Source organism: Gymnodraco acuticeps, unplaced genomic scaffold (assembly GCF_902827175.1).
Source record: "Gymnodraco acuticeps unplaced genomic scaffold, fGymAcu1.1, whole genome shotgun sequence".
Taxonomy (NCBI): Eukaryota; Metazoa; Chordata; class Actinopteri; order Perciformes; family Bathydraconidae; genus Gymnodraco; species Gymnodraco acuticeps.
Window position 1 is genome coordinate 364,258 of NW_022989979.1, and position 17,506 is coordinate 381,763.

Sequence of the window (17,506 nt, forward strand, 5' to 3'; positions counted from 1 at the left end):
CAGTGTTAAGGGTATGACTGTCAATCATTCCCTCTGGGAAATACAGGAAGAAGGGGGGTGGTCGACTAGACAGGATGAGAGAAGGAAGGTAAGAAAGAGGGACAGACAGCAGTGTGAGAGAGAGAAAGAGAGAGAGTGACAAAATGCATGTGTGTATGTGCACCTCTTTGTAATCACAATGCAGCGTCCTAAAGCCAGTTTGACCCCAGGGCGACCCGCCGTTTAAAGCCCCTATGCCTGACCCCAGTGGCTTGACCGGGCTCAGAGACGACACTGACCTATGAATCATGGGTATTATAGTCTTGAGTCATAGTCTATAGAGCTACTAGAGCCAATCCCTGTCGACCTCTCGCCCTCTCGCCCTATACCACTCCACTCCCCATGTCGGTCACAGGGAAGTGAATGGGCTAAAAAGCGAAACCCTGCCCTAGAGGTCTAAGGCTGTACCCTACATGTGACTCCATACACTCCTCTAGTGTGAGTTTGTCCTTTTGCCCTTGACACCGACTGAATAAATACATCTGAATAAGGGATGCTTTTCAAGGCGGTTGAAACCAGAAACTTTGGCAAAATATTTCCTTAATATTTTGCGTAGGGCTGCAGATAAGAGGACACCTGAGAAAATCTAGAGAGAATATAAATGCTTGCTTGTTGTCATTTTGTTATTCCGCGTCCTACTTACACTTGTTTATTCCACTCAGAGTTACATTAACTAAACTGCTGAGAAAGGGCGGGAGGTCAATTTAGATGTTGCTATAAGACATGCATATAATCCCTTTCTTGCTCATGTTTCTTTTTTCACATGCAAACGACACACAAATGCAGCACATTCCCAATAGGCATCAGCATGCGGACAGCTCCTTTGGCATCCCTAAACAGCAGGAAGTGAGGTCATAATGAGAGCCAGGTCAATATGTTCATTAACCACTGCAGTGTATCTGGATTATAGGAACATCAATAGGCCTGAGTGGGTCTCTGTTGCAGCCATCACAATGTCTATCAGACCACAGAGACTCACAGCAGTGTGTCGGACTGACAGAGAAACACGACTTGATGCTTTCATTTTCACATCTCTCAGTGGAAAAACAAAACAGATGAACCAGGAAAAAATGCAATTATTCTGCATTGTTGGGGAGATATACACATATTTATTTGGGATTTTCTGAACAGACCGACTAATTTCTTTGAGTTTGGCAAGGCATGGCAAGGCGTAGCAGGGTGGACAGGCTGTTAGCTAAAAGCAGAGGCAAGCATTTCCGTTAGTGTTTGTCATTTGTATGAATGAAGTTGCTTTTCTAAATACAAACAACATATTTGTAGATCAAACAAACAACTTTTGTATTCACTGACAAAGTTTACCAAGCTAACACCAAGGCAAATCCAGGTTAGAGCACCATAGATTTAAGACTGCCCTCTGTAACTAATCCTCGAAAATGTTCGTAGTAATCCTTAATCAATCTATGAATATACAGTAGCCTCACTGCATACTCTTGTTTCTTTTACATTATCATTTTTGTGTTTAATTCATGTATTACCTCTGGTCAGATTTTGCATCTGCGAGTAACAATATTATTTACATACTGTTGGGATTACCAGGTTTAGACCGTTATTTACTGGCACGGAAATATGTGGCATCTCGTCAAAGGCCAACCAGTCACTATTTGAGGTCACTCACTCCTTACTTTAAGAATACCTATAAAAAGCTTTTGCAAAGTTAGCGCAGCAAGCATGTGAAATCTTCGGTTTGCATTAGTGGTACCTAGCATTAGAGAACCCTAAAGTTGTGTCGTACCCTCAACCTACTCTCAAACTCAGCCTCGGCCCAGAGCCTGCGGTGCCACGCCCTTACCTTGCCAGAGTCAGGGCTCACATAGAGGTCAGAGCTGGATTGGATTGGACATGGTCTGTCAAACAGGCGGTCCAATACCTCGATCTGCTGCGGCGAGAACAGCTCCCCTCTCATCTGCTTTCGGAGGAAGTCCCGCCCACTGTGGCCATGCCCGTTGGCCAGCGGCGACTCCAGTAATCCTACATGAGAAAGACAGGAGAAAGGAGTGTGGTTAGAGAGGTTGTACACGGAGGATATTTAATGGAGGAATATGAGGCTGAAAAGAGAAATAGAGGAGGTTTAAAGAGGGTTTGAGTCTAATGTGAATTGCAGAGGGAAGAAACCAGTCTCAGGCAATGATGGAGAAATGAAGGGAGGTGTGTGTTGATAAAATAATTTAGTGAGGCAGATGTGGAGAGAGAAGTTGGAGCAAAGTATGGACTCATGAACCCCACTGAGCTGATTTCAGACTGAGTGACTTCATAGATTGTGGAGACTCAGAGAAAATGCTATACAAATGCAATCCAATTCTCTCATTCTTGATCTCTCAAAAGTACACTTTCGCCTCTCATATATAACACACCTCTCCATTCCTCTTGTCGTATCACTCATACACACACAGACACACAAATATATATTGCTGGGGTATCAGTATTAGACCGTGAGCTCTCGTATCCTGCAGTTATTGCAAGGCTGAGGGACTGAACGAGACAATTATAAGAACTCTGAAGAGTCGCGGCCCACAAATGATTAGAAAAGAGAGAACCAGAGAGAAAGATAAAGAGAAAAAGGGGATGAGGGTGAAAATCCCCCTCCATAGAGCCAATTCATTGCTTCAAACCGCTCCTGAGAGCCTATTTTAGTCCTGGGGTCACTGTGCGTTTTTTGTGTGGGAGTGTGTGTTTGGTGTGTGGCGTGTGTTTATGTCAGTGTGTGAGTGTGTGTCCGGTGGCAGAGACACTGATATGACAGATAGTTGGAGAGGGGAAAGGAGCTTCAATTTTTTTTTCATTTGGACAGGGAATACAGATCCATTTGTGCAAGACTCTGATCCTAAAGAAAAACAAAGACCGATGTAAAAAAAATAAAGAAAGTGGACACACTAGAACAAGGGCTTCAGGGAATTTTACCACATTCAACATTACATGATAATTACACTTGATTACAAGTTGGCTCTTATGATCCATTACCATCCCTTATTTCCAAACCACAGCCAAGAGTACTTAACAGAATTTATTTTAATTTTTAAAAGGATCATAACCAAAGCAGAGCCAGGGATACTCTTATTTCTTTAACTCCCTCATTTGTAAGCAGATTATTTCATTTGACATTTCTAGAGGCATTTATTAATGCTGACTCGAGAGCCATCATGTGAGGCAGTACACCTGCCCAGGTCCAGAAGAACACCTCTAGGATTCAAAGCCAATATAAGATAGTGGCCACACTGTGGAATTACAACTCTGGGTCTATCAAGCCATTTAGACAGAAAATAATTCAGACAGAAAATAATGTCTCCCAATAAATTAATAAAATAATGATCAATAATTCCCAGCTGTATAATACTACAACTGGTTGCAAACTCTTTTATTTTCCGAGTTTAGGTGGTAATGTCATTGGCACAAGGAATATTTTTCAGTTCGCCGCAAAGACTTCTAGTGAACCTGGAATCAGGAGACAGTATCTGTCTGCCAACAAAAACACCTCACACTCACAGAGTGCTGCATAACTCACAAAACCTCGCCATACCTTTTCAGTACACAAAACCTCTTTCACCCACTCTCTTACAAACACTGCTTGATCATAATCTCTCTTTCTCGTCTATAGTCACGCACACACACACACAAAGTCATATACAGGTGCTGGGAGCAGTGTGAGTGTATGGTCCAGGTCTCTGGTGACAGACCAATCAGGGGGGAGATAAAGCCGGTATGATGCTTTAGCCTGGTAACCCACGGCGACCCATTTAATCCCACCGGCCAGTCCCCATGATGGAATTCAATTGATCAATCATGTAGCTCTGATGGCACCATTTCAGCAAGCTTATTGCTTTCTGCTTCTGTCTGTCGCACACACACACACACAAAAATACACACACACGACTGAATGCACACTGAAAGTCTCACCCTTGTCTCTCATGACGGAGTGTCTACAAAGTACAGACCGAAGGATACGACAGAACCTACTGTAATCGAGTAGTAAAAGCAAATCTTTAACTTGTAATAATCAATATACTCCATTCGTGTGTGTGTGTGTGTGTGTGTGTGTGTGTGTGTGTGTGTGTGTGTGTGTGTGTGTGTGTGTGTGTGTGTGTGTGTGTGTGTGTGTGTGTGTGTGTGTGTGTGTGTGTGTGTGTGTGTGTGTGTGTGTGTGTGTGTGTGTGTGTGTGTGTGTGTGTGTGTGTGTGTGTGTGTGTGTCTGAGGGTGTGGGTGGGTAGTTTGATATCCGGCTGGTCTCATTGTATCCACGGATGGGTAAAGAAACGCATTGCCGTGACGGGTTAAATCCTATTCACTGTTGGATACCCGTGCACAGGCACACACACACACACACACACACACACACACACACACACACACACACACACACACACACACACACACACACACACACACACACACACACACACAAACACACAGCTGCCTCTACCTCTGTGAGTCAGTCTCAGAAGGGAAGCGCTTCTCTTCCCTCTTTTTCAGAGCAGAACAAAACAAACAATGAGCCCTTATTGTTCTCCTTTTTCCTCTCTCTTCCGCCTTCACTATATATCTCCTATGCTCTCTCTCTCCCTCTATCCCTCACCGTCTCCCTCTGACTAGGCCTGCATTGGCCATTTATTCGACAACACAAGAACAGTTGAATTATTAAATCCAAATACCTTTGAGAATTAGATAGGTTGTCACCTGTTTGCGTGTTTCAGTGCATGTTTTGTGTGCATAGAAGTGTGTGTGTGTGTGTGTGTTTGTATGTGTGTGACAAACTCCAGAGATCAAAGTTTTAGGGGGCGGGAGGCACTGAGAGAAACTCTTAAGTTAAGGGCGGAGCTCCCCTCCTTCCTCTCCTCCATCCTCCATCCTCCATCTTTTGCTCACACCCAGCATCTTTTATCTGCTAAGCTGCTGCATGTCACAGTGGATGCACAAGGGGGTGAGAGGTCATCTTGGCATTCTGGGTAAATCTTTCTTGTTCATGCAAACGACACTTTTTATATACATGTACACTTGTGATTTTTTTCAATAAAACTGAAAATACTTTTTATTCAAGGAAGATTCCCTTGAAATGCACACCTGTACCTATTTTAAATGAGTATGCATGTACACACACACCACACACACACACACACACACACACACACACACACACACACACACACACACACACACACACACACACAGACAGAGAGGCTGTGTAAGAGAATAGGTTAAGATACAATAGTCCCCTTTTGGCCCCACAAGTCAAGTTCTTCCATTCACTCCCATTCATCTACATTTTGCCCCCAGCCTCCCCCACTTCCCCTCGCTTTGGCTGGGGGCAGAGGTCACCACAGGGCATTACCCTCACACACTCCTCCTGCCGACACACACACATAACATGATCCCGCCTTGCAGTGTTCCCATCAGTTGCACAGCTGCCACTTCTATGCTTGTAAGGTTACAGCGCACATAAAAGGTTTCCTGCACAAAGGTTCATATATGATATTATTAGATGTGATATGATCTTATTAATCAAGTACATAATATCACAAAAGCCTACCTGACTTTTTTTGGCAGCAGACATTTTGACTTATCAGAGCACAGGTGGCACAAATAACACCAACAGTAGGGTCAAAGGGAGCCATACTAGTAAACAATTACACATGACTGTATATGAGGTTGTTGTTGAAGAGGAACAACTTCATGGAATTCAGCTACCAATAATATTATTAATATTATTAATTGCACCTGTGTATTTTCCTGCCATCTCTGCTGTGAAAAGGTCTGGTTGATTTCCAAAACAAACTGAGAAAGAAGGATTCTCTCAAATGCAAAATAATACTGGAAATCCCCTCATGTCTTTTATCATTTTTAAGAGTTTTATTCTCAAACAATGGACTGACAAAAGGCTTAATGCAGAAACATGCAAGTTCATTAAAAATAGAATCCAACAAAATGATCAAGACATGAGGAAACTCCCTGCATTATTTAGCATTTGAGTGAAATAGATAAGATAAGATAGTACTTTATTGATCTTTCCTGATAGGGTTTTTTTGGGCAGCAAAAACATTGTTTTCTTATTTTTATCAGGCCTATAAAGCACTGTCTTATTACTGCACATTACTGCACATTATTACACACATAAAACACTAATGTAACAAATTCCCTGTACTAAGAGAAAGATACAGTATAACGACAAAGTCAACATGACATAGCTGTGTGATTGTGGGTCTTGTGTGTGTGTGTGTGTGTGTGTGTGTGTGTGTGTGTGTGTGTGTGTGTGTGTGTGTGTGTGTGTGTGTGTGTGTGTGTGTGTGTGTGTGTGTGTGTGTGTGTGTGTGTGTGTGTGTGTGTGTGTGTGTGTGTGTGTGTGTGTGTGTGTGTGTGTGTGTGTGTGTGTGTGTGTGACTTGTTTATGTATTTTTCCTTCTGTGTACAAATGTTTGTACCGACAAGCATATGGGAGATTGTGTGTGAGAAGCTTGCATTATTGTGTGTTGGTGTCTGTATTTGTGTGTCCATGTCAGTGCATGCTGTTCCCCCCTGTCGCCCCGTGCTGTGTGTGTGTGTCATTATCCAGCGGGGGCTGCTCTAATGGAAGCTGTGATTAGCAATGCTGTTAATTAGACCACAGAGCCAACCGCTCAGACCTCTGCCACAGGAACACTGCAGATAAAACACACAAGCCAAACGTGACGCGGAGCCACACAATGCTTAGTGGACGCTTCAGTGAAACGTGATAGAATACTTTCCATATGAATTGTGAAACACAACGTCCAGTCGTATAAAAAAAAAAAAAGACCACACATGTAGCACATGGTTTAGCACGTCATGTGAGAACAAAGTGAAACAATAATGCTCCTAATGAGATAACAGAGCTTCGATTTCAACTGTAGATTCGCCCACAGTGTCTGTGCTACAGACGGCAGATCACACATAGTAATGTTGGATACATTTGTGTAATTATACATGACTTATTATTCTCGTCAATGCAATATGGCTTTATAAGAAAAGTAGATCCCTAATATACATCTTAAATTATTATAGCTTTTTTCAAAGATGTATCTAATAACACTTACTATGGTTTCGTTCCCAGTAAGACATTTCAATAAGCTAGCAGTCAAACTGTGGACAACAAACGTCTGAAACAATATAAGTCACTCTTGTGCTTTTCATTCTATAAAAGTCAACATTTCTGCTGTGGAAAGAACAATTGTAGACCAGAATTGAGCATTATGAAATAATTATATGATGTGCTCTGTGGCCACTAGGGTTCCTTCCTTATATTTGGGAATTTCTAACTGAATATCCGGAATTTCTTTAAAAGAAAATGCATATTTTCTACTTGATGGCAACCCCACTAGGGTTCCTGTGGCCACTCAAGGTTCCTTCCTTATATTTGGGAATTTCTAACTGAATATCCGGAATTTCTTTAAAAGAAAATGCATATTTTCTACTTGATGGCACTATTTCTCCAAACGGGTACTATTAAACAATTTTAGGCGTACAACAATAACATTTAATTCAAGTTACCAAGCACCAGTCACATTTTGGGGAAATATGGCATTTATGTTTATATCATGTATCAATTTAAGGGAGTTTAAACTGTTCTAATGAATCTACAAAAGTCTAATGGTTTTTCTTCTGTTGCAATATTTGTATACACTGTTTGCGATATTTTTAGTTTTTGATGATAATCTGGCTTTTCCTCTTTTTTTATTAACTTCATATGTCAGAATTTTTTGAGGGATACAAAACAAGCTTAACTTTTATCCACCATGTGTTCACCCTAACATCTACTCCTTCCCTTGTGTGGAGAAAGTGGAGTTTGTGATCTCTATACACCTATGCTGTGTGTGTGTGTGTGTGTGTGTGTGTGTGTGTGTTGCCTAGCATTACTATACTTGTGGGGACCTAAATCTGTTTACATAGTCACGTGTAGGGACTCGCCTCCCTTATGGGGACAAAATTGATGGATCATTAATTTTAGGGTGAAGACTTGGTTAGGATTAGGTTAAGGGTAAGGGTTAGGGTTAGGCATGTGTTGGTTATGGTTAAGGTTAGGATAAGTCTCCAGGAAATGCATGAAAGTCAATGTAATGTCCCCTGAAGTGATGTATACATGGTATGTGTGTGTGTGTGTGTGTGTGTGTGTGTGTGTGTGTGTGTGTGTGTGTGTGTGTGTGTGTGTGTGTGTGTGTGTGTGTGTGTGTGTGTGTGTGTGTGTGTGTGTGTGTGTGTGTGTGTGTGTGTGTGTGTGTGTGTGTGTGTGTGTGTGTGTGTGTGTGTGTGTGTGTGTGTGTGTGTGTGTGTGCGCGTGTGTGTGTGTGTATGTGTGTGTACACTGTATGTGTGTTTGAGTGCGTGTCAGGTCTAAAGTCTTTGTGCTCTGCTGATGGGTAAGTGGGCTGTATCCGAGCATATCAAAACGCTCAAGGTGCACCTGGGATTTATCCTGGAACCTGCTGGAATGTTTTGGGAAATTCATCAACAGTGGGAAAAGGACCCCATACTGTATGAGTGTGTGTGCGTCCGTGTGTTAGACACAGAGAGCGAGAAATAGCCCCCAGTGGCGTTCTGTCACCCCCCCTTCGCTCCGACATCTGGTCCTGTCTCATTTACCGTAGGAGACTGTCTGTGTGATTGCTTTTTAATGCCACTGACACTGCCACATACACACACAAACATGCACATTTACACATAAACATATACATACAGTACATGTGAGCACCCCCATATACACACACAAGCTCAGAACCCCCATTAACATACGTACACCATTGATCCGGTATGACAGCATATATGATCGATAGTGCATGCATAAACTGACTCCTCAGGTAACTCTCCAGTGAAGCACCGTTAGTAAACAAATAGGGCTCTCTGAATGAAGATGTTTGGTTTAGAACTCCCACATTGCATCTGCACACACACTCTTACACACATCTGTCATTGATCCGAGTTCTTCCCATCTGGGCTCTCCATGGTGGGAGAGAAGGGAGGGGGTTGTGAGGCTGGCCGCCACAGTTATGAATGTTGTGTATATTTAAGTCCACTTGGAAAAGTTATTTCTATCAAAATTTATAAAAACGCAAGAGATGGGGTTAAAATAAATACAGCCAAGCGCACACACATATTATTTTTGCTCACCTTCGTCTCTCTTCCTCTTGCCCACATCGGCAGCTGAGCTGATTCCCAGAATGCCACTGATGGAGTACGAGGAGCCGGCTGAGTCGTTGGTCACTCCCGACACTTGTGTGGCCGCTACAGAAGTTGCTGCAGACAGAAACTTAGAGTAAATTCATCGGCAAATAAAAAATATAACTTTTAATGTTTATTTTGAAGCATTAAAAGTTGTGTTTATGATCATAAGGACAAAATCTTAGATCATCATTCAAATGGCACTGTTTATGATAACATGATGCCACCTAACACTCGAGGGGGAAGAACTATTAAAAGTTAACAGAGAAATTAAATATTGAATTGCTGACCCACGCAAAAACTGTTGATATTTCTGCATATGTATTGTTGATACCTTTGCAACTACATACCATATATATTTGCTACCTCTTTCCCAGCTGTTTTGTATTGTTTGTTTTTTTACTTAAAGAGCAACACTCACATGTCTTCATTCAGTTATTTGTGACACATTCACAATCGAAGATACAGAACAAAAAACTATGAGTGAAATCCTATTTCTCTCTACTTAAACTCAACATAGAGGCACTTTAATCCTCTAAAACCTTTACTCAGCCATACAGACCCAAACAAATCCACAAAGGACCGGAGTCTGTCTGCGTTTTACCCTTCGTTGTCTCCACCTCTAATCGTCCCCCTGGAGCAGACAAGTTCCTCGCACACAGCGACATACTTGTCACCGCTTCAGTGACAAACACACACATTGTGCAACCTCCTGACACACACACAAACACGCACACACCAACACATACAGTCACTCATTCCTCGGTCCCTTATCTGTGCCCCTGTAAGCGGACATGGGGTTGAGTGACAGTATGGTATCCCAGGAGGGACATAAAGGTGTGGAGACAGACATCCTAATCCTCTCTCCCAGCAGACCCCCAAACACAGAAAGACGAGACCGAAAGGGGAATAAAAAGAAACGATAAAGCTGAGGATCAAGGTCCCTTCCAGCTGTTACTCCTTCGCTAACGACAAGGAAAGTATAATGAATGCAGATCCCTCCTTTTCCCATCACTTGATTTAGCACTTCAATTATCTAATTTTCCTTTCTCTTTCTTTTCACTCTTTTTTTTATCAGACGTAGCGCTTTTATTCAGCAAATCCAAATGTTCAATTTTCCGCCTGGGAGTGGGACCCATTTATCTGTGTAATCTGTAAGCGTGTGTACGTGCAGGTGCGTGTGTGTCTGGTTGCATCTAGCTGTGCTTGCATGTGTGTATGTGTGTGCGCCTGCTAAATGTGTGTAAAGGCAGGAGTCAGGGAGCAGTGTGTGTGAAATTAATTTAGATTAATAGACAATGTGTGATCATGAAGATATGAGATACACCGAAACACAATCCACTGCAGGGCAAAGAGTGGAGGAGAGGGAGAGAAGCTTTCAGATATATTTGTTCTAAGATATTCATCGAGGAAAAGGAAATAATGTTTCAGTCATAGCTGTAATAGATATACTGCTTGTCTGTAACATGGTTAGAAACTACAATGAGCAGCCAAACCATGTTTAAGGAGGAGATTCAAGGGTCTTTTGATCAAGAATATTAAATTCCCTCTTTAGTGACAGAAACTTTTTTTTTTTTACCAACACACTTTAATGTCCTCGCGATCTACTTTATGATGGAATTATCCCACGAACCGGCATTTAGCTGTGAAACCATGTTTGTGATCATTCGATTGAACACAAACTCATTTAGGAATAGTCAGAAAACAGTTACAGTAAACAAGATCAGTCATAATCTAATATCTGCCATACAGCTTTTATCATTTTAAAATGATTATGTGATTCAGAGGCACATATTCCAAAGCAAATGTGCAATTTATCAAATCCAACATGTGGATAATGTTGACCTTTGTAGCCTCTGAGTGGACCTCAGGGTAGTTACGTCAAGTCAGATTTATAAATCCAGCACTGCTGTAATTTAAACATTTTGCGTTATAGGCAATTCAGAATCATGATATCCATTAGGAGACTTATCAATGATTATGATGATTGTTTTATGTGCAATAAGCTGGACGCCTCTTTTGTATGATCCTCTGTTACTGATTCTACTTTTTCTACTCCACTCTTCAACTCTTCACTTTACACTCAACAACAACAAGATAACAAATGTAGTTTAAGAAATGATTACCCCAAACCATCACATCAATTAAATAATGTTTACAGTAATAAGCAATACATGAACTACTTGTAAATTAACTAACTTCCCTTTCAGACTGTTCATTTTGGGACATCTTGATCGAAACATTCAAGCAAAGACATTTGTGGCAGACATTTCACACCGTGAGTTAGGGTTCAGAATCTCAATACGTTGCTTTGTTCCACATACGGCACACCAGCTCCTGAGAGAATCATACGAAAACGGCCGTGCTGTAAAATTTGCAGTTTGAAAGATTTCTTAAAGCAGCAGACCTACCTAAGTTGTGAGCCGACATTGAGCCCGTTTGGCCGGGCGGCTGCTGAACCTTTGTCCGAATGATCCTGCAGGAGGAGAGAGGAGATATTAGTGTGTGTGTGTGTGTGTGTGTGTGTGTGTGTGTGTGTGTGTGTGTGTGTGTGTGTGTGTGTGTGTGTGTGTGTGTGTGTGTGTGTGTGTGTGTGTGTGTGTGTGTGTGTGTGTGTGTGTGTGTGTGTGTGTGTGTGTGTGTGTGTGTGTGTGTGTGTGTGTGTGTGTGTGTGTGTGTGTGTGTGTGTGTGTGTGTGTGTGTGTGTGTGAGAGGATTCTGAGTGACAGAGAGAACATGACCATCGTGGGAGCTAAACTGTGTGTGTGTGTGTGTGTGTGTGTGTGTGTGTGTGTGTGTGTGTGTGTGTGTGTGTGTGTGTGTGTGTGTGTGTGTGTGTGTGTGTGTGTGTGTGGGTGTGTGTGTGTGTGTGTGTGTGTGTGTGTGTGTGTGTGTGTGTGTGTGTGTGTGTGTGTGTGTGTGTGTGTGGCAGGCTGACATGGCAGAGGGGCCTCACACTTCCTGCTTGGCTGCTCATGCAAGTCTTTTCTTCCTCTTTCCTTCCTTTTCTTTTCCTTTCCTCCCCTTTTCCTCTCCTCTCATGTTGTCTCATTTCCTTTCCTTTTCCTTTCTTTCCTTCCCTTTTGTATCTGTTGCTCTCCTTTCTCTCGCACACCTTCCTTTCCTTTTGTCTGCCTCTTTTGCTCACTCCTTCTCTCTCTTATTTCACTATCCCTGCCTCTCTCTCTGGCTCTATGCTCAGGGGAAAGGGTTGTCATTGTACCATCGTGTTGAACCACTGAGCTGCAGCCACTTCATACATATGGAGACCGGGGCCTCTTTGCCATTCTCTTTTCCTCTCCCGGACACACACACACACACACACACACACACACACACACACACACACACACACACACACACACACGCACACACACCACACACACACACACACACACACACACACACACACACACACACACACACACACACACAGACAGACACAGACACAGACACACACACACACATAAAACACTCTGTATTATTTTTGCTCTGAGCTCTACCTTCTTTCAGTACCTGTTGCTATGAGTTGATGCTCAAAAACACACACACATTTACTCAGACAGTAGTACCTGTTGATGGAGCTGACACTGGGGACGCTGTCGTTGTCACACACTCTCTCGGCCAGCAGCCTGTCCCGGATCTCCCAGGCAAACATGGTGGGGTTTTGGCGTTTGTAATCGGCGATCTTGTCGACCACTTTGGGAGTAGCAACCTTTGGTTTGGATCCCCCAATTACCCCGGGGCGGATGCTGCCCGTTTCATAGTACCTGCCAATCAAAGCGCAGAAAATGCTCGCGTTGGTCATGATGGGCAATACAAGAAGGTTGTTGTTTCTTTAGAAGTGTAGGAAATAAGCTGTTAGAAGGTTAACATTTGTACATTCTGAATCTTTTACTGCTAGTGCCACAGTGTTGATTTTATTATAAAAAAGGCAATATCACAATTTTAACCAATATCCCATGGTGCAACAGAATGTCTTCTCTTACTCTTTATCACAAATGAGACTGCACATTTGATGAAAACAATGTATAAATATGTTCTCTCTATGTTTTAACCATGTATACTTTTTACTAAGAACATTATTCTGGATCTTTTGAACACAACTTGCTCTTACAATTATACAAGTTGTATTAGTATAACTTGATAATACTCCTAAGAAGATATTGCTTGGACAGCATACAGTTGGTTAAGGCCCTGTCACACTGTCCCGAAATTGACACCCGATGGACACACGATAAAGGAAATGTTCAAATTCGGCTGTGATCGTAGCAACATCTGGCCATTCGTGAGGGCATCTTAAGCCATCGTATGACCGCCGGTGGAGTTTCTCAGGCTCCGGCAGCAACTTCGTGAGCGGCAACTTCGTGAGGCACTCGTGAGGGGATCTTGTCAAATCGTGTCATCTTCGTGTTATCATCGGTGCATTCACCCTCACTCTGATCGATGGCACCGATGATAACAAGATGCCCTCACGATGGCCTTACGAAGGGCAACATTTACACACGAGTTCAACACGAAAATGAACCTTCGCAAGGTCCTTCAGCAATTTTTTGGCATGCCAAAGATTTTGCCACTGCTCACGAAGTTGCTGCCGGAGCCTGAGAAACTCCACCGGCGGTCATTCGATGGCTTAAGATGCCCTCACGAATGGCCCGATGTTGTTACGATCACAGCCGAATTTGAACATTTCCTTTATCGTGTGTCCATCGGGTTGTTTTATTGCACAACAAAATCATGTAAATATATTATGTAAATAACCCAATTTGTGTTCTGTGAAACTAAAAAGGATATAATATATTATTTTGAAGGACAGTTGACAGGAAGTTGTTGTTGTTATGGAAACAACATTACGGAGAAAACGTAATATTTTCTACATATAACGACGGATAAAGTAAAGAACAAAGTCTGAAAATATCAGTACAGTATCATAGTACTGTAACATAATTGTTTTTGGTACTTTCATTGCCGTTGTATGTCTTAAATGTAATGTAAATGTTGCCTTTGTGTGTGGTTCGGGGCCATCTTCGTGCGAAATTCACAATTCCATATTCGTGTGTCCATCGGGTGTCAATTTCGGGACAGTGTGACAGGGCCTTTAAGCCCCTGTCACACTCTCCCGAAATTGACACCCGATGGACACACGATAAAGGAAATGTTCAAATTCGGCTGTGATCGTAGCAACATCGGGCCATTCGTGAGGGCATCTAAGCCATCGTATGACCGCCGGTGGAGTTTCTCAGGCTCCGGCAGCAACTTCGTGAGCGGCAACTTCGTAAGGCACTCGTGAGGACATCTTGTCAAATCGTGTCATCTTCGTATTATCATCGGTGCCATCGGGCATTCGCCTTCACTCTGATCGGGGCGAATGCCCGATGGCCCCGATGATAACAAGATGCCCTCACGATGGCCTTACGAAGGGCACAATTGACACACGAATTCAACACGAAAATGAACCTTCGCAAGGTCCTTCGGCAATTTTTTGGCATGCCAAAGATTTTGCCACTGCTCACAAAGTTGCTGCCGGAGCCTGAGAAACTCCACCGGCGGTCATACGATGGCTTAAGATGCCCTCACGAATGGCCCGATGTTGCTACGATCACAGCCGAATTTGAACATTTCCTTTATCGTGTTGTTTTATTGCACAACAAAATCATGTAAACATATTATGTAAATAACCCAATTTGTGTTCTGTGAAACTAAAAAGGATATCATATTATATTTTGAAGGACAGTTGACAGGAAGTTGTTGTTGTTATGGAAACAACATTAGGCCTACGGAGAAAACGTAATATTTTCTACATATAAAGACGGATAAAGTAAAGAACAAAGTCTGAAGATATCAGTACAGTATCATAGTACTGTAACATAATTGTTTTTGGTACTTTCATTGCAGTTGTATGTCTTAAATGTAATGTAAATGTTGCCTTCGTGTGTGGTTCGGGGCCATCTTCGTGCGAAATTCACAATTCCATATTCGTGTGTCCATCGGGTGTCAATTTCGGGACAGTGTGACAGGGGCTTTAACAACAGCGTTTTTTTGCTAAAATCAGTCTAACAGGAGCACATTTTTTGCATTTCTTCCTCAGATTTAGATTTTGTACAATCTTGTCACTTTACTCCTCGTGGTGTGGACATTGTTGCACCCAGTCTCAACTCTTCCCTATATGCCTTCTCAGTAAATAACGACCTTCCCACTGCTGTCAGGGCTTCCTTCTGGCTTGAATTCAAAATTATTTTAAAATACTTCACTTATCTCTGGCCTGTCCCCCTCACTCTCCTCCTCTATTTGCACCTGATCTTGAAAAAGATGAACCTTTAGTCTCGTGGTGTTTTATTTCTTGATGAATAGGTTGGTCTACATTCTCACTGTCCTTACTGACAAAGAGAAGTGAGCTGATTGATGGTATGCAAAATACACAGAGCTTGTCCTGAGCAAATATGCCTTTTTTGTTAATTCAACTGAGACTAATATGACTCTGATTTAAAATATCAAGTGATTATCTTCCAAAGTCAGAGTATTTGCAGTGAGAAATTCCCCTGTTGTTTACAGTTTATCCTTCAACTGCAGTCATATTTCTTCCGAAACATAAAGAGACATTTCTTTAAAAAGACGAACACTTTGAAAGATATTCACTAGATTAGTTTAACTCTGAAACTGCTGTGAATTTCTATTATCTATAATTAAACGTCACAGTGTTTTTTTGCTGAGAACAAGGAATGTGAATTGTGTCACCCACCTCTTATATTCACAAGGTTTCAGTGTGGACAGGAGAATGAACTAAAGTGGCCAATAATGTGTTAATGTAATGACATATTCTTAAAAGAAACGAAAACCTTCAATAATTTGTAATATTAAGACGAAATATCATGAAGAAAAGACAGAACTTTTTTTTTTTATTACAATTGCGATATCTATTAACTCTGAAAACTTGATTGCTATATTGTATATTTATAGCCTGTCCTTGATACTTTTACTGATAGCTGGCCACATTAAGGATTATTGTAAACCCAATGGTATTGGACTCCATTGGTATTTGTCTCCGCTGTTAGCTCTATTTGAACTCTTTAGTTTGGTTGTCTTTTTCATATCAGTTCCTCTCTAAGATTGCATTTGTAGGCAACTGTTTGTGCTGCTGCTTTGGTACTAGCATTAGAAAATACTTTCTCCAGGCACTCTTAGGCAGAATAAGTTAAATTCAATGCCTAAATGAGTCAGGCTCATTGGTAAACCCATACAGTTCTCACCAGGGCGAAAGAGTAAAAACTATTTACATCTGGTACACAGGGTACAGATAAAGAGAAGACAAGTATGGTAATCATAATGTTAATGTCAATAGTTAATCATATTACCAAAAATGTAAACCATACAATGGATGACGAGGGTTTCTCTGGACTCACTGCATGCAACCGTGTTATCGTTGTCAGTGATTCAATTTTAGTAAAAATAAAAAGTTGTTTGTAATGATGCCCGACGTCATCAGAACAAACTGTTGATAACAGTGATCGATGGGATTCCAAAAATATTGATGATGGCTGACTGTTGTTTGTTGTGTCTTTGGCAATTTCACATTGTGACACAGAGGTAGGAAGAGGGTGGCACTGATACCAAACACACACACATACACACACAAATACAAACACACATGCACTGATTCAGGCGTTTCGTGTCCACCATGGCTATTTCATGAATGTATTTGCATGCAGAAGGGGCATGGGGGCAGGGGGGGGGCAGCAAATGCGCTGCAGCTCGCAGAAAAAGGGGGGATGCTGTGTGTGGATGCAAGCTGTCAGTCAGTCTTAAACCTGCTCTCCCCCTTTTTCTCTCTCTCCCTATCTCTCTCTTTCCACCGCTGTACCGTAGAGTTATCCCTTCCGTGAAGATGTGTGTTCCTTTAAATGTGAGTTTCCTTGTCTCTCTTTTTGTGTGTGTGAGTTGCGCATATGTGTGTGTGTTGCACAATTTGACTATTCACAGCTGGAGTATAAACACAGCTAAAGCAAAAAACAATCTATTTCCAAATGGAAAACTATTTAAATTATTCACAGCTGAATCATTGGTGAATAAACGAGCATGGTTATTGATACCCGCACAAACATTTGAGCTAATATACACACACACACACACACACACACACACACACACACACACACACACACACACACACACAGACAGACACACAGAGTGGTGGAGTTGGTGTTTTTGTTCTGTTGGCACCAGAGAGACAGAGAGGAGAGGATAAAACAACCCTCCCTCCCTCCTTCCATCCCTCGATCCCCTCTCCTCCCC

The 17,506-nt window shown here is 42.0% G+C and overlaps 1 protein-coding gene across 5 annotated transcripts in view; it reads right to left on the reverse strand.

Annotated features, from left to right (window-relative positions):
* pax5 (paired box 5) overlaps positions 1–17,506 on the reverse strand; it is a 56,332-nt gene that overhangs the window by 22,196 nt on the left and 16,630 nt on the right. For 3 of the 5 annotated variants that reach the window (XM_034211596.1, XM_034211597.1, XM_034211595.1), the window contains exons 3-6: positions 12,790–12,987; positions 11,629–11,693; positions 9,167–9,292; positions 1,850–2,028 (exon numbers count right to left, since the gene is read on the reverse strand). In XM_034211596.1, coding sequence (XP_034067487.1) covers positions 1,850–2,028; positions 9,167–9,292; positions 11,629–11,693; positions 12,790–12,987 — 568 coding nt within the window. The remainder of the gene's footprint in view (positions 1–1,849; positions 2,029–9,166; positions 9,293–11,628; positions 11,694–12,789; positions 12,988–17,506) is intronic. The other 2 variants (XM_034211599.1, XM_034211598.1) reach the window with 1 other exon arrangement.